This window comes from Furipterus horrens, unplaced genomic scaffold (assembly GCF_987537825.1).
Source record: "Furipterus horrens unplaced genomic scaffold, mFurHor1.1.pri manual_scaffold_4, whole genome shotgun sequence".
Classification (NCBI taxonomy): Eukaryota; Metazoa; Chordata; class Mammalia; order Chiroptera; family Furipteridae; genus Furipterus; species Furipterus horrens.
Window position 1 is genome coordinate 62,156,888 of NW_028327174.1, and position 21,004 is coordinate 62,177,891.

The 21,004-nt window shown below is 40.0% G+C and overlaps 2 protein-coding genes across 5 annotated transcripts in view; both read left to right on the forward strand.

The window, feature by feature from the left end:
• Positions 1-11,685, forward strand: part of XPOT (exportin for tRNA) — a 41,787-nt gene extending 30,102 nt beyond the window's left edge. For both annotated transcript variants that reach the window (XM_090273551.1, XM_090273552.1), the window contains 3 exons: positions 1,714-1,785; positions 3,911-3,967; positions 11,072-11,685. In XM_090273551.1, coding sequence (XP_090129677.1) covers positions 1,714-1,785; positions 3,911-3,967; positions 11,072-11,098 — 156 coding nt within the window. In that variant the 3' untranslated portion in view covers positions 11,099-11,685. The remainder of the gene's footprint in view (positions 1-1,713; positions 1,786-3,910; positions 3,968-11,071) is intronic.
• A 3,003-nt stretch (positions 11,686-14,688) lies between these two features.
• Positions 14,689-21,004, forward strand: part of TBK1 (TANK binding kinase 1) — a 55,517-nt gene continuing 49,201 nt past the window's right edge. For 2 of the 3 annotated variants that reach the window (XM_090273553.1, XM_090273554.1), the window contains exons 1-2: positions 14,689-14,794; positions 17,377-17,495. In XM_090273553.1, the coding sequence (XP_090129679.1) occupies positions 17,409-17,495 (87 nt within the window). In that variant the 5' untranslated portion in view covers positions 14,689-14,794; positions 17,377-17,408. Of the gene's footprint in view, positions 14,795-17,376; positions 17,496-21,004 lie in introns of those variants that run through there. The other variant, XM_090273555.1, reaches the window with a different exon arrangement.

Consider the following 21,004-nt stretch of genomic DNA (forward strand, 5'->3'; position numbering starts at 1 on the left):
GTGAGACTTTGTAAGAGTAGGACAGAAAGAACCTTGGCTAAAGCAAGAATGAAAGGAAAACTAGAAGAACCAAAGGTATGAAAGCTAAGGGAAGAGTCACAAGAGAGCAGATGGGTTGGCATGGGATGCTAGAGAGTCAAGGAGTTTAAGGAATGACACCCCCCTCCCCGCCAAAAAAAAAAAAAAAAAACCCGTAAGAGTGGTATTTACATTTCAGAAGTATTTATCTTGTCCTTAGAAGCTCTCGTTTTGATACAGAGAATTGAATCAAATGGAATATTACATTTGAAAATGTTTTGCTTCATTCTGTTTTTTCATTTATTCATTTGACTGATTCCTCTTGAGGTACAAGTTTACTTTTCCCAATTGAAAAACATTAAAACATATATACTTCATTTTTAAGTGATTACAGTGGGGTTATATGAGATTATGTGCAGTGCCTGGGCGGTTAAGTTTGGGGAGATGAAACTAAAGAAGAAGGTAAGGAGTGTTGAAGGGATCTGAGAAACTTTCACAGTGAAATGTTTCCTCCTCTCAATGGGAACAGGCTTCCTTGGGTAAATTGTGACGTAGACCCATTGGGTTAGAGGGTCCAAAGATCAGGGTAGAAGAAAAAACATGAAGACACCCTTTGATTCAGGAGCAGTAGCATTAAACAGGAGATCAGATATTACTGCAAGAAGCAGCATTATTGAGGAGAAATGGATTGATTTCATTTTGATAACTGTTACTTTTAGTTGGACCGTGTTAGGGTCATTAATATTATTAAAACCTTTAAGTCAGATTCAAGTTTAAAAGTGAAATTAACTTTTTTTTTTCCTTAAAGGATTGGAGTTTTTACATTTGCTTGAGGCCACTTTCTCAAAAATACTTTGCTATAGGAAAACCATTTTCAAATTGTATCCTAATTTCTTTTGTAGTTGCTGAGCAGGGATGAGGGAGTTTGGGGATAATTTTTGGAATTTTTCTCTTTTCCCTTCACCAAACTTACCCCCCAAAATGCCCCAGAAAACTGTTGTTACAGTTTTTAGCATCTAGAAGTATAGAAGATGGCAATGAAGAGCAATGGTTGTAGGAATCAGGTGACCCGCTTTTTAGTACAGATTTAATCAGCAACAGACTGGGCGAACAGTCCTGTCTTTCTGGGCTTGGTTTCCTTACCTGGCTACTGAATTCCTTTTCCCTAGACTGTGAGCAGAAAAAGGAAGGTGAGCTTTTATTTCTGTTCTCTCCTAGCATATCATTTTATTCTTTCTTGTTTGTATTTTAGTTTCTAAAGATGGTCATTACTCTGGGACTACCAAGAGGCCTCCTGTACCCACAGACACCCCCAGGAGCACCTCTCTTAGCAGTCATGGAAAGCTCTTACATTGTGACCTGCATTTAGAATATTTTTCTAATCTTTAGCACTACATAACACAATTAGTAATGTTAAAACATAGTAAATGCTAAAGCTTTACATTTCTTAACTGATTCAATTCTTACAACAGCTCCATTTGTTAGGTGGAGAAACTGAGGCTCAAAGAAGTTAAGCAACTTGCTCAAGTTACCATAAATTGGCCAGAGCCAGACTTCATAACAAAGCAGTCTGGTTTCAGAGTCTGTGTTCTTAATCATGATACCTTATTGTGTTTAAAGTATACATATATTGTTCCAGTTTCTTTTAAAGGTGTATTATTGTTAAGAATAATTTAATCATCTTTTCATATTCAGGGCCCAGAATGTGTACAGTATCTTCAACAAGAATACCTGCCTTCCTTGCAGGTAGCTCCAGAGATAATTCAGGTAAGAGCTATCCTAGAAGATTTTCCTCTTAATTTAGTTGAAGAAGTATGACTGTAGTGCAGTCTAAATTTTGATTCAAGAACACCAAACTACATTCAACTTGATGTTTACCGTGTATAGAATAGCAAGAGTCTGAACTTCAGGTGAACTGGTGAAATTGAATGGGAAAAATATTTTTATTTTCACTAACCTTTAACAGAAATTTAATTTCCTGTCATTGTGTAGGTGACAATCACAGTAGTATTTACATTGCTGTGACTTGGTCACCAACAGAAATCACAGGTATTTTGTATCACACTATTTCTTCCAGAGATCTCAAAATACTGTTTATACCCATTAATATTTTGAAATTATGAGTTAAGATATGCCACTAGACCTTGTTACATGAGTCAGTAAATCTTACTCTACCACATGTCAAAAATTTTTTGATAACCATAAATCATAATTAGTTTCCTTTGTTATCCCATGTGTTAAAACAGTCTAAAAGGGTTCAGTAGGCTCCCCCAAACTGCCAGAGGGGATTGTGACACGCACATCTCTTCTGGTTTGTGACAGGTAATTCATGTTGTATGTGCCAAGCTTATCAATGCTTAATTTGAAAATCTGGAACTATATTTTAAGATATGAGGCTAGAAATCTGTATCACTTTTGCACTATTACAGTCATTTTTTAATGGCATTTAGTTATTTTCTTGGCATATAGTTATCCAGATTTCTTCTAACACATAGATCTAATGAGGTATCAAAGTTTTGATTAAACTAGAGTTAGAGCCCCGACTGCTGTAGCTCAACTGGTTGGGTAATGTCCCACAAAGCGAAAAATAGCCGGATTGATTCCTGGGTCAGGGCACATGCCTAGGTTGCAGATTTGGTCCCTGGTTGGGGCACATATGAGAGGCAGTGTATCAGTGTTTCTCTCTCACATCGATGGTTCTCTCTCCCCTCTAAAAACAAATAAATAAAATCTTTAATAAAAAAACAGCTACTCTTGTGTAGATTCTAAGAATTGTTTCTCATCAACAATGATTTATAATGCTGTTTTATCAGAGACATTGAAAAAACATAATGAAAAGTCAGGTAGATCTCATATAAATATGAGTAATCAAGACTCATTTTTAGTGAATTTATGGTTTCTTATGACACATCATATTTAACTTCAGAGATAATAAATTTTCTCATTCTTTATAATCTAATACTTTATGAAAACCATAAATTACTGATTACTCATGTGATCTTAATGTGCATCAAAATAGAAATATGTCATTTGATTTTGAATAGCTAATACTCTCCCAAATTGCAAAATGAAGCAAAATTATCTCTAATCATTTGATTATGAAGGTTAAGGCTCCCCAGTTGTCCCTTTTTCAGATGCCTTCTGACAACATGTTTATAGATAGAGAATTTTTTTCTTTTAGTCTGGCTGTGCTCATTTACCTACTAGGTGTGAACAGCCATAGCAATGTAGTTTTTGTCCCTTAGGCATGAATCGGCCTTGTCAAGGAGAGCTTTGTTCTCAAAGGTGAAAGCAGCCTGTCTGACAAGCATTAAACTTGAGAATACTGTGTGACCTTTTTTGGTGAGGAACTGTTCAGGTTAATTTTGGTAAATTACGAATACTGTAGATTTGAAGCAATGCAAATGTCCATTGACAGATGAATGGATAATATGTGATATAGACACACAATGTAATATTATTCAGCTTTAAAAGAGGGAAATCCTGTCATATGCTAAAACTTGGATAAATCTTGAGATCATTATGATAAATGAAATAAAAGTCACAAAAAGACAAACACTACAAAATTTCACTTATATGAAGTATCTAAAGTAGTCATACTCTTAAAAACAGAAAGTGGGATAGTGGTGGCCAGAGAATGGGGGTTGGGGAGAGGGAAAAGGGAATTATTCAATGGGTTTAGTTTTAACTTTGCAAGATGAAACACTTCTAGAGCTCTGTTTCCCAACAGTGTGCATATACCTAACACTGCTGTACTGTACACATAAAAATGGATAAGACGGTCAATTCTATGTTTTTATCAGAATTTTAAAACAGTGCTGTGCATTTGCATTGTGATGAATTTAATACAAATAGATTCATTTTCCTCTTTCCTCTCCTTCTGGCCCCCCAGGAGTTTTGTCAAGCACTTCAGCAGCCTGATGCTAAAGTTTTTAAAAACTACTTAAAGGTAGGTATTTGGAAAACTTACCTGTCTTCATATAATTAGGTAAGGTATCAGAGCCAAGAGGGAACCTCTATATTTTTTTCAAGTTTCCAGGATATTTTACTTTTTTTTTAAGTACATTTTATTGATTATGTTATTACAGTTGTCCCAATTTTTTTCCCTTTGCCCCCCCTTCGCCTGGTACCCCTCTTATCCTCCAGCAGCCCCACCTTAGTTAATACCATGGGTCATGCATATAAGTTCTTCAGCTTCTCCATTTTCTATATTGTTCTTAACATCCCCCTGTCTATTTTGTACCAACCAATTATGCTTCTTGATCCCTGCACCTTCTATCTATTGTTTCCCCTTCCCCTTCCCAGCTGATAACCATTCAAATGATCTCCATATCTGTGATTCTGTTCCTGTTCAGTTGTTTGCTTAGTTTGTTTTTGTTTTTAATTTTTAATTGTTGATAGTTGTGAAGTTGTTGTCATTTTAATGTTCCTAGTTTTGATCTTTTTCTTAAGGCCCTTTAGCATTTCATATAATAAGGGCTTGGTGATGATGAACTCCTTCTGCTTTGCCTTGTCTGGGAAGCACTTTATCTGCCCTTCCATTCTAAATGATAGCTTTGCTGGATAGAGTAATCTAGGTTGTGGGTCCTTGCTTTCATCACTTTGAATACTTCTTGCCAGTCCCTTCTTGCCTGCAAAGTTTCTTTTGCGAAATCATCTGACAGTCTGATGGGAACTCCTTTGTAAATAGCTCTCTGCTTTTCTCTTGCTGCTTTTAAGATTATTTTCTTTATCTTTCACCTTTGACATTTTAATTATGATGTGTCTCTTAAAGTGGTCCTCTTTGGGTCCAAGTTTGGGACTCTCTGCACTTCTTGGACTTGTATGTCTATTTTCTTCACCAAATCAGGGAAGTTTTCTTTCATTATTTTTTCAAATAAGTTTTCAGTTCTTGCTCTTTCTCTTCTCCTTCTGGAATCCCTATGATTGGGACGTTGGCACTTTTGGAGATGTCCCAGGGTCTTCATATTCTCTCGTTTTTTTGAATTCCTATTTCTTTGTTCTGTACTAGTTGACTTTATTCCTTCCTTATGTTCCAATTCATTGATTTGAATCTTGGCTTCCTTCCTTACACTGTTGTTTCCCTATGAGTTTTTCTTTATTTCACTTAGTGTAGCCTTCATGTTCTCCCTTATGCTTTTGCCATACTCAATGAGTTTCTGAGCATCCTTATCACTAGTGTTTTGAACTCTGCATCTGATACGTTGGCTATCTCCATTTCACTTAGTTCTTTTTCTGCAGTTTTTATCTATTCTTTCATTTGAGCCATGTTTTTTTGTCTCCTCAATTTGGCAGCCTCCCTGTTTTTGTTGCTATGTATTAGGTAGAGCTGCTCTGACTCTCTGTCTTGCCAAACCTGTTACATTGTAAGGGGTGGAGCCTTAGGTATTGTCAGTGCGGAGCAACCCATTTCACCACTTTGTGGTGCTATATGTGAGGGAGGGGTCAGAGACAGAACAATGCCAAATGCTCAGTACTGTCCCCTTTTCTAGTCACTTCACCCACTTCCTATATGTGACTAGTGCCCCTCTAGCTATTGCCCTCGTGGTGGTTCCCAAGGTGGGTGGGTTTGCCTACATTCTAGGACCATGGGGGCCCTCTAAAGGGACTCTCCTGAGAGACCAGCAGTTTCTTTCACTGCCACAAACCCCACTGGTTTTCACAGTCAAGCTATGAGGCTTAATTTTCCTGGCACTGGAACCTTGGGCTATGCACTCTGCCTGGGGCTGGGATCACTCCTCAGATGTCCCTCCCCGGTTTTTATCTGCCACGTGTGAATGTGGGACCACCCATTCCTTCCTTGCCACCACTGCCTCTCCTGCCACCACTACACCTTGTCCTCTCTGCCCCAACTCCCTGTCTTTACCCCTCCTACCTGTCTGGATGAGTATTTCTTCTTTACACCTTTGGTTGTCAGACTTCCATACAGTTCGATTTTCTGGCTGTTCTGATTGTTTTTTGTTTTAAAGTTAGTTGTGATCCTTCTTATGGTTGTGCACGGAGGTGAAGCATGTCCACCCATACCTCCATCTTGGCCGGAAGTCCAGGATATTTTTTTGAGAACATGTGTTACAGGATACTGTAGTTTGACCAGCTGTCACTATTTTGGAATCTCTGCTCTAAAACCTGCTTCTAAGAATCTGTAGTTATGTTATACTTCAGAGTCTTCCCGTGAAATCCCTTTAAAGCAGCGGTTCTCAACCTGTGGGTCGCAACCCCTTTGGGGGTCAAACGACCCTTTCACAGAGGTCGGAAAACACATATATAATTACATATTGTTTTTGTGATTAATCACTATGCTTTAATTATGTTCAATTTGTAACAATGAAAATACATCCTGCATATCAGATATTTACATTACAATTCACAACAGTAGCAAAATTACAGTTATGAAGTAGCAACGAAAATAATTTTATGGTTGGGGGTCACCACAACATGAGGAACTGTATTAAAGGGTCGCGGCATTAGGAAGGTTGAGAACCACTGCTTTAAACTAAATGATCATAATCAGTCAGTTAAGAACACTGATTGTGTATGTGCCTGAGTATTTCGTATGAAAATGCCAGTTTTCTTTTACAGTTTCATGATGTAATGAAATAGGAACTAGAGCATTGAGAGAACAAATAATGCTCGAGAACAGTTGCCCATATTGGGTTGAAAGGAAGGAGCTGAAAGTATAGAAACAGAAGTAGAGTTACTTGGTTGTATCCTTTCTTGAAACTTTGAATTGTAAAACACAAAAATATCTATCTTCAGATTTGGCCAGCAAGGCTCTTTGTACATTTGTACAATCACTGACTTTTTAAAACCCTCCAAGTTTGAGGAAGTACCAAATGTTCATTTGGTATTATATTTATAATTAAATTTTTGAGACAGCACTATCATGCTTTCACCTAAGTAGTCAGCCATTCAGTACTTCCCGATTGCTTTTTATGTAACAGGCGCCGTGCTGTTGCAAATATCAATATGAGCGACTTTCCCTGCCCACAGGAGCTCCTGGACTGGAAATAAAATCACAGTGTGACAGAATGAGAAACTGTTCTTTATTTTTATTTATTACCTTCATTCAACAAATCTGAGGATAAAGCACTATGCTAAATGTCTTGGTAGCAGGTAATTTAATGAATGGCTGCCTGGTTCTTATACCCCAGTCAGTCAGTAGAATTTGTAAGTCAAGGCGTTTTGCTGAGTAAATAAGTGTGCTATCCTTTGACTTGGGTTCTAATTTCTTCCCTTGTCAGTTTTTCCCCAGTGATGGTAGTTTGTTAGCTTAAACTGACAAAAGAGTTTGTGAGAAGAATATTGAGTTACTGTTTCTATAGCATCAGGAACTCTCCCAGTCCCATTTCCTCATAAAAGGAAAGTGTCTATGAAGGTAACCTATTAAATAGCTCATCAACCAGACTGCATTAAAGAACTCAAAAAATGGTAACTGTTACAGATATCTGTAATAGCACATCTATGTACATTATAGTAGGCTTATACTGCAAACGAGGAATGTATGAGGGTATCAAGAAGGCAACAGGCCCAATCCCCTCCAAGATCGCCCCCCTTAAGTCCAAGACAGGTGAGGTCATCACTGACCAGGAACAGCAAATGCGGCGGTGGACCGAGCACTACCTCGAGCTGTACGCAACGAAGAACACCGTAACAGACACTGCTCTTAAAGCCATCCCAGACCTACCAGTCATGGAGGAGCTAGACACCCCACCTACTGCGGCAGAGCTCGGCAAAGCCATCGACCGCCTTGCTTGCGGGAAAGCACCAGGAAGCGACGGAATCCCTCCAGAAATCCTAAAGAGCGGGAAACCAGTCCTGCTACAGCCGCTCCACCATCTACTCTGTCTCTGCTGGAAGGAGGGTTACATCCCCCAGGATATGAGAGACGCCAACATTATCACCATGTACAAGAACAAAGGAGACCGCAGCGACTGCAACAACTACCGGGGCATCTCTCTCCTCAGCGTCGTCGGCAAAGTATTCGCCCGGGTCGCTCTTGCCCGCCTGCAGACCCTTGCTTCCCGCGTCTACCCAGAGTCCCAGTGTGGCTTCAGAGCTGGCCGATCAACAGTGGACATGATCTTCTCCCTACGCCAGCTGCAGGAGAAGTGTCACGAGCAGCATAAACCACTCTACCTCGCCTTTATCGACCTTACGAAGGCGTTTGATCTGGTCAGTCGAAGCGGTCTCTTCAGCTTGCTACGGAAGATTGGCTGTCCACCACATCTGCTTGCTGTGGTCATGTCCTTTCACGACAACATGCACAGCACGGTGTCCTACAACGGCGCAACCTCTGAGGCCTTCCCAGTCAGCAGCGGAGTAAAGCAGGGCTGCGTCCTCGCGCCTACGCTGTTCGGAATCTTCTTCTCCATGCTCCTCCAATACGCCTTTAAGGACTGCAGCGAGGGTGTCTTCATTCACACCAGATCCGATGGCAAGCTCTACAACCTGGCCCGTCTACGAGCCAAGAACAAAGTCAAAGAGGTGCTCATCCGTGAGATGCTCTTCGCCGACGACGCAGCTTTGACATCACACTCCGAAGAGGGACTCCAGCAGCTAGTCACTTGCCTTTCCCACGCATGCAAGGAGTTCGGACTAGCCATCAGCCTGACGAAGACGAATGTTATGGCTCAAGGCACGGGGACTCCCCCATGCATCACCATCGACGGGTACACCCTGGAGGTTGTCAACGACTTCACTTACCTCGGGTCCACCATCTCGAGCTCTCTGTCAGTCGAGTTGGAGGTCAACCAGAGAATCGCCAGGGCAGCCACAGTTATGGCCAAACTGAACCGGCGAGCGTGGAACAATTCCAGCCTCACTGAGAAAACCAGACTGCGCATCTACCAAGCCTGCGTACTCAGCACTCTCCTCTATGGCAGCGAGACGTGGACCACCTACGCAAGGCACGAAAGGAAACTCAACAGCTTCCACATGAGGTGCCTGCGACGCGTCCTGCATGTCGCCTGGCAGGATAAGGTCCCCAACACCGAGGTGCTGAAGCGAGCCAATATGAGCAGTTTGCATGCAGTTCTTAGCGAGAGACGCCTCAGGTGGCTCGGCCATGTCAAAAGAATGGATGCAGGCCGTATCCCCAAAGACCTCCTCTACGGCGAGCTAGCAGAAGGCAAGAGGATGACAGGGCGCCCAAAACTGCGGTTCAAAGACATCTGCAAAAAGGACATGACACAATGCTCCATCAATCTCAACACATGGGAAGTTCAAGCAGATGACCGCCTAGCCTGGAGGCTCGCGGTCAGGCAAGGTACGTCACGTGCAGAGGCTGCGCGCAAGGAGGAGGAGGTCCAGAAAAGATCGAGGCGGAAGCAGCGTCAACAGCAGCAACAACGGCCATCTGCCTTCACCTGTAACAAGTGTGGCAGGGATTGTCACTCCCGAGTCGGACTGCACAGCCATTCTCGGCGGTGCAGATAGACTCTCAAGAAGCTACACCATCGTCTCTCGAGACAGACGGCTGCCGACGCCGACGATACTGCAAACATAAATCTATCCAAGCAGCGTTTTGAGAAATCCTTCTCCAAGGCCAGCTTCTCTATAATGATAGCATTAAGTCAATAATAATTGCAAAAAATGAAGTTCCTTTTTTTATGCCGACTCTCTTCATACCAGATTGATCCTCAGACCTTGCTCATTCTTCCTCCTCACTCACTTGCTGTCCCTTCCTTTCTGTCTCTGGTATAGGCTTGTTATGTCACTGATCTTGTTCTAGCCAAGCAGGTCTATTTGAAAACATTTAACAGTCCCCCTGAAATTTATTCCTCTCCCTCAGAATTTTCATAAGCCTGTTGTTGACTAAAAACAAGTTCATGATTCTTAGTTTGGCATTCAGGGTTTTTCTTTTTGTACTCTGATCTCTGGTTTCTCTCTCAGGAATGGTTTTATCATTCTTGCTGTTCTTTAGAAATTCTGCCTTATTTCTGCCCCTACTCCTTCATGAATTCTACCCATTCTTCTAGGCTTACCTGAAGCATGGCCTCCTTATAAGGCTTTCTTTTGCTCATATAGCAACCATTCTTTTCTCTCCACTTAAGTCAATAGATTATGTGTTGTTAAATGAATTTCTGATGTTAGTGCTAGGGATACAATGATCAATACAGTTCTTATCATTAGAGCTTACTACCTACAATTTACTTTCTAGTGCTCTCTTAACATGTACCTAACTGTGGACCGTAGTATGTAATACTGGGCCAGTGCCTACTGCAGCCTCTTGCCTACTTGTTCATAGTCTCAAATGCTGAAAGTATTTTTTTTATAATCAAACAGTAAATTCCTTAAGGGATAACAACTGCTATCTGTAGCTTTGTTTCTTCTTCAAAATTTAATTTCTCAGCATTAACTTTGACAGTACAGTAGTCCCTCTCTATATCGCGGTTCACTTATCGTGGCCTCACTGTATCGCGGGATTTTTAAAAATATTTAATTATTTATTGCGGATTTTTCGCTATATTGCGGGATTTTGCATTACTATATACATATGTTGTTAAAGTTATGTAGGTTTAAGAGTGTAGAATATGTCTAAGAACATAAGTATTTATAAAAGTGTGGGAAAGGTTAATAAGGGAGTGGGAATGGTTTATAAGTGTGTGGGAAGGGTTTATAAAGCCTTAAAATATATATAAATACTAAAATAAATGTAAGGTTCCTACTTCGCGGATTTTTACCTATCACGGGGGCTCTAACGTAACGTAATACCCGCGATAAGTGAGGGAATACTGTAGTGTCAGTCAGCCAAATGTGTCAAGAGCATGTTTTCCTCTGACTACTTGAATTTCATAGCATTAGCAGAAATACTGTATTTTCACTAGTTTCTCTACTGGGTATTGTCAACATAAGTTATCTCTAGACTTTATCAAATTGTCCGAAAGAGAAGGCTCTTACCTTGTATAAATGTGTGGATTCATGCTGTGAAATGTTTTAAACATCTACTGAATTTTACAAGAGTAGCTAGCACTCAGTAACTTAGAGCCATTCTTCAAGTGCAAGGTGGTATCTTCAGACAGCAGTACTAACTGTACTAATACTTTATTTGCAGATGTTCTTCCAGAGAGCAAAGCCCTAAGAACTGGATCTCCCTGTGCCTACTTCATGATCAGGATTTATGATCAGAAATTCCAGTTAATAATTTATAAAGAAGCAGTTTTTGTATGCCATTCACACTGCTCTTTTTAACTTTGCTTTGAGCTTATTGCAGTATGTATATGTATTGGGATTTTTCTGTAAAATGTGTGTAATTTTCCCTAAATACAGGTATGTGACAACAAGAAAAATTGCTTGCATGCCAATTCAAATTGTCTTATGTAAAAATGCCGTAAAAAGTCAGCAGAGTTATCCTAGTACATTATTATTTCTATTTGAAACTTTAAGTCCGTTGAAAGATCATAGCAAGAAAAGTGTACTTTTTAAAAATTGCTGAATATAAAATATTTGAGAATTTTTCTTTTCTGTCTGCGGACGCAAAGTATGGGGGAACTACAACAGATCAAAGATACTTTTTTTGTAGATAGCCATGACATTTCTTTAAAATGTTTTGATGCCAATATGTATTCTACAAAAAAGAATGGTTTCGTAAATTAACTGATTTAAGAGTAGGTGCCAGTGTTATAATTTTTTTATAAAAAATAAAATAAATTTTACATAGTGAATTTACCAAGTCTTTTTTGGAATTATTATAGATATTTTAACCTTATTTTTTGTCTTATATCCCTGATTTCCCATTTAAAGAATTGCATTTATAAGCTTACAGATGATTTATTTAATTATATTATGCTCCTAAAAGGTTATGTGCAACTTAGTTCTGTTAAATAGAATCTTTTTAAAATGCCATAGAAAAAGCCTGTGTGAATCTGTCAATAGAATTAAAAACCCAAGTTTTTCTACCTCTTTTATTGGATCTACCTAGGGCACAATATACCTATGTGTTTATGATGTTTATAAGTAGTCGCTGCCCATTTAGTTACTAGAAGTACCTTCCCCTGTCTTCTCCCATTTTTATTCATGACTGCAAGAAAGCAAGAGGAAGAACAATAGTATCAGTAGTAGCAGTATCAGAAAATTAAGAGGGACAACACTGAGTAGAATTACTATAGTCATTTAAGTTTAAATTCTAAAAGTCTAAGTAAGATTTTAGGGGAGGGTTGGGTGGTTTTTGTTTGTTTGTTTTCTTAACCTTTGGCCAAAATGGTCCCTAGGGGTTTCATGGATGGGCTTCAGGGGTTTATTAACTCCCTAAAATTGTATTCTAAATTGTGCACATATTTCCCTCTCTCCCTCCCTCCTCTTTCTAAAAATAAAGAAAATATTTTTTAAAAATAATAAAAAATAATTGTGCACATCAATCTTTTTGTGGGATTAATTCCAGAAGAGATTTTAAACGTTTTCCTTACATCATAGAATAAAGGTTCTAAACTGACAGTTACTTGTATAACTAGATCAGTGGAATGTATATTATACTTCGATAACGATGTTTTTAAAAATAGATGAGTGAAAGCTGAGTAAAGTTTTGTTAACTTCCCTTGTACTATGGGAGAGATAATTGCACCTATTGCAATAGTACTAATTGTCCAAAGTATACAGATGAGTAGCATAGCATAGTGGTCAAGAGCACAGGCTCGGGAACCTGATTAAGTAGTTTCAAAAGCAGTTCTGCCAGTAACTGGTTTTGGAACCTTAAGCAAGTTAACTTCCCTCTCCAGTTTCCCCCTTCTGCAAAATAGGAGGAATAATGGTAGCTACCTCATAACTAAGAATTTAAGAAGTTAAACATGAAAAGAGCTTATTATAGTACCTGCACGTGAAGGCTTGATACTAGCTATGGTTACTGTGCTATTCCACATATGTCAAGGAGATACCTGCTGCTTTCTCTCTGGCTCTTTTAAGCCCTTCAAAAGATTAACATATGTTCAGAGCTAAGAGAAATCAAGACATGGAAATTAAGAGTGTAATAGAAATTAAACTTCATGTTATATGATCATGTGTAATTTCTACCTTCATTCCCTGAAGTTGCCCAGAGCACTTAGGGAGTGCTATAGCAATTAGGAAACTGTTCCATCATGAATTACCTTATTTGTATTGTACCTAGTTCCAAAAAGCAAGCACCCAAATACCTGGCACAAAGGTGTCTCAACTGTTAACAGGTGACATAACATTGAGGCAAAAAAAAATCTTAGGGATGTATGACTTGACTATGTAACCACCAGGGTTTTGTGATGCCTGGTTTAGTTCTGTGCCTAATAGGTTATTTAAATCTTAAATGCTAACTAATTGGTTCACAAGTGGCTTGACCTTTAAGAAAACATTGGTATTTCAATGTGTATAAATTATGTGGGAAGCATGTAAATAAATGCCTTGGGCTCAGCTAATCATTTCTCCCATAAACTTTGAGCTGTGGGCTTTAGTATTGCAAGGAACTTTGACAGGACCTTGGTGTTAGACATGGGAAAACTGGTTAAATTGTAAGCAGTGAATAGATTTGTTATGATTCCATCACTTAAACATTGTATAAAAGTCTAATAAAAACTTTTTTTTTTGAACAATGCATTACAGTGGGCTTTTTTTACTGCCATTGTGCATATAACAGACTTAGGTGAACAACAGAAAACTTGTTTGAAGTTCAGTATTTGTCAGGGCCAGGAGAGCTGAAACAGCAGCCCCTGGTCTGCTCCATTCGAAAGCCTCCGCCCTTGCCCTGGCTGGGGTGGCTCGGTGGATTGAGCCGGTAGCCTGCGAAACAAAAGGTCGCAGGTTCCGACTCCTGGTTAGGGCACATGCCTGGGTTGAGTCTCTCCGGGTTCGGGGTATGCAAGAGACAACCGACTGACGTTTCTCTTCCTCTCTTTCTCCCTCTTTCCCCTCTTTCTGAAAGTAAATAAATAAAAGCTTTAAAAAAAAGTTTTTAAAAAGCCTCTCCTCTTAACTACTCTGCCATGGTTTCCCATTTAATTGCCCGTTGCTGTAGTTCTCAAATGGGAGGCACTAGTACCTCAGCAGTCTATGGCCTCTCCTTACGCTGAGGCTGCAGTGCTGTCAGTGGGCAGAAGGAATCCCTCTAGATAGGTAGCTGCCTGAGATCTTGGCAGCACGAATATTGTGGACCTGATTTTAATCTTTAATCTCTCCAATACTGTCATTTTCCAAAATACCGTTTAAAAGAGGAAGTGAGCTTATTTACTTTAAGACTTTTACGGGTTAATTATTCATAGGCGATAATGTAGATCCACTGCAGCCAGCGTGGGCTTTAAAACATACAAATCTGTCTCTTAGACTATGATATTCCCCAGCGATTGCCCCTCTCGTGTCCAGCATTTAGCAGCACATCTGGTGATTTGACTGTTAAAACGAGTTCCATTCTGCCTTCCCCACTATGGCCACATTCCGCACTTTTGCTCTCCCGGACCGGGCTGGATTTGCAGTTCTGAGTACCTGAACCACGGCGCTCACTGCGCAGGGTTCGCAGGCTTCCCGCTCAGAGCAAGGGGGACGGCGGGCGGCGGGGAGTCCAGCAGAGAGGTTGTAGCCCAGGTCCAACTCCGGCCACCGAGATCTTCCCGGTCCCTCGCTACAGAGCATAGACCAGCCACCGCGTAGGAGCTTCGGAAGCCGAGGATGAGGCCGGACTCTTGGGAGTGCGCACGCGCACTCGCGTGCGCCGGCCGTCTGTCACGTGGCCCTCGGACAGGGCTCTGGAAGCCGGAAGTGTCCTGAGGCGCACGGAGGCCTCGGGAGCCGGCTCGCGGTGGTTCGGCGGCTACCCGGAGCGGTGAGTGGGGGCGGGAGCAGGTGAAGGGTTGGAAGTCGAGAGGAGCAGGAGCATCGGAGCCCCGCACTGGCCCGCGCGGAGCGTTCCCGCCCTCCCTGGGATGCTGAGTCAGAGCGGGGGCGGGGCGGGCGACCCCAGGAGCCCCGCATGGCCTGAGGCCGTGCCCTCCCCGCACTCTAGCTGCGCCGACACCTGGTCCCCCAGGTGTCTGGGGCGTCGGAAGCCGAGGGAAATGGTTACACAGGCCCTGTCCCTTCCATCTGGATTCGCCGGCCCTCTGACCAGGCCCTCCCTGGTCTAGCGACGTTGGGCAGGAAGAAAGGATGTGTTGATGAGTGCGTCTGGGCCCTGTCCGCCCCGCAGAGACGTTTTGCCCCTTTCTCTTGCAGTTAGACTGGCCGCTTTGTACCCCTATTTCCGAGCGTTGACAGAATCGGCAGTTTTTACTTATTGATTGATTTTAGAGAGATGAGGAGAAAGAGAAACATGGATTTGTTGTTCCATTTATTTATGCGTTCATTGATTGTTTCTTGTATATGTCCTGACGGCGATCAACCTGCAACCTTCGCGTATGGGGAGGATGCTCTAGCCAACTGAGGACCCGGCCAGGGCAAGATCGCAGTTTTAAAGTGGATTGGCTTTTTGTTTGTTTTTCAGATAATTAAAAAGACATTTTATTAAGGTTTTAGTGATGACAACCAGAGGGGATTGGCTCATGGAAAGCTAGAAGCTGCAGACCTTTTTAATAAACATACACGTAACGGATAATACAAGTTCCCAAACGTTTCCTATAGGGAAATGGCTTGTAGGTTTGTTTTCCGATACGCTTCCCAGGTGTTTTCAGTAAGTGGCCTTAAACCAAGTTCTACCCAGTAACTTGTCAAACGCATAACCAAAGACCGACCTTTTTCACTCAAGAACGCAGAATATAATACCCCTTTAACAAATGAGTCACATAGTAGTACAGTTTGGAAATCCTGAAACTTTGTCTATTTGCCTATTCGTTTATGGAAAAATGGTAACTTTCGTTTTGGAGAGTATAAGGAAGTAGACTGAGGGCAAGGACAGCAGTAATGTACTTGTTGGGTGCTTGCCTTATACTGTCAAAATTCTTGAAAATTTATATAACAAGTACCTTGTGCAAGTGCTGAGTCATGTGTTAGCATGCTATTATTGGGGGTTTTGGAAGATAGTTTCAAAAGACATTTCCCCAGATCATTATAAAACCATAGGTTTGTATCTGCATACGGAGAGCAGATATCTTAGCTGATGTGTTTTATGTTATCCACTAGGTGCAAATAGGTACCTATGATACTATTTGACACTTACAGTCAATTCAAACAACAAAATTAATTAGGGAAGGTTTTTCATTACTGAAAAATATTTGAGAAATTTAGAATTATTACCTCAGTAACTGATGAATGTGTATTTCTTATTTGTGAAAAGGAAACCTGATTTTTATTGCTTTTTTCCAATCAATTCCTGTATCTGACATTCCTTATCTGAATTAGATGGCTGGTAAAATTACATATATCTTAGTATATCAAAGATTGCTGAAATTTAGATCCTTGGCCATTCTTTAAATTCCTGATTCTACTTGGAATATTGGCAGTCATTAATTCATCACTGACCACCAATCAGTTCTAACTTACTACAAAGGAATGTTAAGTTCTGGTTTGATCTGACATTACAGCAGGTTTAAGGTGGCGTGATGAGACTTTTTATGCTATTTAACATACCTCATTTTTATTCCAACATACAGTTCAAATATTTTTAGTATTATATAGCTTTTCAGTTTAAAGGGCAGTATTAAATGAGGTGATGCTTTTTAAAAAATAGACTTTACTTTTTAGAGCAGTTTTAAGTTCACAGCAAAATTAAGCAGAAGGTAGATAGATTTTCCATATACTTCCTGCCCTGACACATGCATGGCTAGCTTCTTCTTGCTTATTTTTAAGAATTAGTAATATACACTTAGCATGTCTAAATTTATATACTTGGAGGTTGGAGAACCTATCCTTTAATTAATTTCAGAAGCGTTAGTAACCTTTAAGGAATAATAATTCTTTGCACCTCTCCATTGTGATTGTCAGGCTCTGTGTAGATGAAATTTTAAGTTATGGGATGTTATGAAGTGGCAGCAGTTGTTTTCATTAGTTTGCTCCGCCCTTGAAGGAAACAAAGTAACTTTTTACTATATTCTGTTATATTCTACATTATTATTTTATTTTTAAACACTTTAAATATAATTCATCATTGATTAATTTTTCAGTACATTTGAGGGAGGTAGCCAAGATCACTCTCATTGACAAAGATAAAATTAGGAGGGAAATACATTTTTTATAGCCTTTTGATAAGTAAGGTGTCTTGAATACATAAGGTGTCTTTGGTGAATGTTATTCAGAGCCCTCACAACATTTAATGTAACTGGAAACTTAGATTTTTTTTACTTTGGACTTTTTATATACCTTAATTTAGCTATAATAATGGGTGCTCTTACCTAAGATTGAAAGTAGCTAACATTTGTTTCTAAAATGTATTAGTCCATTAAAACAAACATGCAATTTTTTCTTTTCTCTTAGTATAACAAAGAGGATCGCCTGACCAAGCCAAGATGCAGAGCACTTCTAATCATCTGTGGCTTTTATCTGATATTTTAGGCCAAGGAGCTACTGCAAATGTCTTTCGTGGAAGACATAAGGTTGGTACAGAGAAAAGTGAAGGCTTTTTATCGTTTTAGATGTACTCTTCTGAGAAGCACACTTTCAGTAAAATGTGAGACTTGGTGTTTTTTTTATATACTCTCTAAAGAGTACCTATTTTTGTGGTTTTTTAAAGGTATAGCTTATGTCAGGCAGTGATATCTACTCAGTGGTGACAGAGAAAAACAGGAGTTTGGTTGAAAAAAGGGACTAGGGAAGATGTGTTGTGCCTTTTGATTCTTTCCCCAACCTAGCCCTCCTATGATTGGTTGTGAGCAGTCTCACTAACAGAAGTGCAGTGTGGCAGGTGTCAGGGGGATGCAGATTTCTAGCTTGGAGGGGAACCCACGGACGTTCGGATATGCTGTACTAAGGCTTCGTGCCCCCCCAATAAAACAATATCCTACAAGATAGATTATAGTAAAATAAGAGTATTAACAAGGAGCCCAGGTTTAAAAGGCTCTATTTTTGTATGAAGTAATTAGAACTTGTTAGTGGAAGTGAGAATAAAATAAAAGGCCTAATCCCAGAGGCACTTCAGGAACCAAAAATAACTTTGTGTCAGATTCTATATTGGAGAATAAAATTAAAGATAATTAAAAGAATTTAAAAGGAACACATTTAAGATCATTAAAGTTTCTATTCTGAGAAAGGAGCAGGACAAATAATGGAGTTAAAATCCTTTTATAATACAAAGAATCATCAACTAATTTTTCAGCACTATGGATTTGTTTTGAGGAAATGATGTTTAGAGCGTCCTGAATTCTTATTTTTAGAAACAGGAGCTTTAAACATTTTAGTAAGGAGGAATTTCTTCCTGTTTTTCTACAGCTTTGAGATTATCAGTCAGTTCTGTCAGTGACAGTGAGATAAGAATTCATATCAGAGGGCGGATTCCTCTCCTGGGGAAAGAATAGGACTAAATAGGACTTTATGGCTCATAGAGAATGAATCAGAAGTGTCATAGGAACACTTAGCTTTTTTCCCTCTGCAGAATTGTCCACAGGTTCTGGGTTTTTGATCAAGTTCATTGTGGACTCTGGCTCCTTGATCAAATCCATTGTGACCAACTATAGCTATTCTGTCCTAGGAATTGTTTTTGTTTTGTGCCCTGTGCCAAACAGAGAAAACAAGTGGCAACACAGGATTTAGTGTTGAGAACACACCTGTCTTCCCGTGAGCCAAATTAACTGACTTCAATAATTCCTTGATATGTCAGACACTGTGGTGGACCTAGTGACTATAAATACAAATAATGTGCATTTCCTGCCCACAAAGAGTTCTGGGGTTAGTAACAGGGTCACATTGGAAGGGATGTAAATTGTAAACTGATGAAGTGATAAAAGTTTGCTTGGCACTAGTAAATATTTCTTATATTCCAGTCCTCTTTCCTTACTTAGATTAGATACTCAGTGTCCTTCATCTAAGTGTCTACACATAGTAGGCAATCTGTAAATGCTGCATGAAAGAATGAATGGATGAGCACAGATTAGACTAAACTAAGACAACCTAAAGTTTTTCTTCAAAGGAAACAAAAATGTGCTTTATCCAGTATAGTTTGAATGCCCAAAATAAGGATTTGAGAGGTATAAGAATTGACTTAAAAGATTGCTAAGAGCCAGTTTAGTATTCAGTTCCTAATAGTCTTCCCAGGGATGTGTTTTAAGAAACCATGTTTGTTCTCAGTGACATCAATTTCAAACGTTCAAGACTATACCCCAAAAATCCTGCCTGCCCTTAATAACTAAGGATTTTAACCATATTATTGTAGCTAAACTCTTTTATGTTATTGCTTAGCATGATCAGGTCCCTGAATTTACAACTTATTATTCAAGTTATATTACCTTCTTAATCTGTCTCTTTCATCAGGTTGCCTTTAGCCACTAATTTTTATGGATGGCGCTATATATATATATATGTGTGTGTGTGTGATAACCATGGTGAAGTTAAAGGGAAGAGGGCTGTAGGAAGGAGGTGTTATTCTGCTCATATGTATACAGTGAGTTCTCCAATAATGTGGTGTTTGTTCAAGGTTATTACAACGTTGATGAGATGCTATAGGAACTTGTTTATAACAATTAGTCTATGGTAAAATTGGTTTGATTATACATCGTTTCACTTAAAGTCACAGAACCGTCAATGTTAAATGAGAACTTACTTTTTATATAAATATCTAAATATTTGCATATGTTTTGACTTAGGGACCGTGAATGTGTGCAGTTGAATAAAGGGAAAATTGTATATTCTCACATATATCCCAGTGATCTCACAGGTATAATGCAGACTTCACAAATTTGGAAAATACTGGCCTTGATCATAGTGGGTACATTGCAACATTGTGTTTTTTCCCTGCTCATGCCTCTGTTAGAATCACCTAATCTTAGACTAAGTTTAAGACAAGTATCCTTAAGAAAAATTTTCAACCAGTGTGCCTTAAGAATTTTTAAAATATGCAATAGCCAACTATTTAGTCAGAGGCACTGATCTCTTTCTTAGATTGTCAAATAAAAAAAATGACAATGGTCAACACAACAATAGCTGTCCAGTGAGAATGAATCAAATAATACCCATGTTTTTTGTCATACCGGCAAAAAATTTTTTTGGTGTGCCGCAGAATTTTAATCATTAGTTTTTGTGTGCCATGAGATGAAAAAGGTTGAAATTCAGTGCTTTGTTGGATAGTGTAGATTTGGCAATGTCCTTACCCTGGCAGAACAAATGGAAAAACATTGAAAGCGACCTCCATGTATTTCAGGTGTTCAGCTTTCACGTTGCCTGAAAATGGTCAGTGACCCCTTTTCCTGTGGAGAGAATATATATGTGTATTTGGTGGGGAGGAGGGAGAGAGGGAGGCATCATCACATCACATTGATGGCGGTCTCCAAATAGTTGTCTTGAAGGGTGAGACCATGAAGGAGTAAAATGGTTCTAAGAAAACATCATGAGGTTCTGAGGCGCAGGGAAGAGGTGCTGGCTGTAAGTGAGGAGTCTGTGTAGAAGCGGCATGGAGGGCTTCAAAGCGGGAACAGCTCAGGTCCCAGCACAGAGCGAGCAATGAAATACCTTTAGGCAGAGGGTGCTCGAACCCCAAGGTCAAAGAGGAAATGAACTTTCCACTTGCTCCAGGGAAGTTCAGCCTTTGATTATGGGAAAGTAATATTAAACTCAAAGAATCTGACCACCAAGGAGAGGCTTGCAGATAAGTGTGAGTGGGAGGAGGTGGGAGCATCTAAAGAGAGAGCCTTAGAGTAAGGTTAATATGAAGAATTTGAGAATGTAATGTTTACCTGGAATTCAGCATGTATTTTGTACCTCTGAAATTCCTCCCAGCTACAGCTGTGCATTGTAGTTCTGTGTGTGATCCAGTACATGTGCCGGGAGAGTGAGCGCGGGGCGCTACGTGGGCATTTAAAGGACGTGCCTCCATCTCCTAGAGGCGGGCTGTGCAGCGGGAGTCTGCCCCGCTCACCGCTGGCGTTGCCGTGGCGGTGCGGTCCAGTGAGGGTAG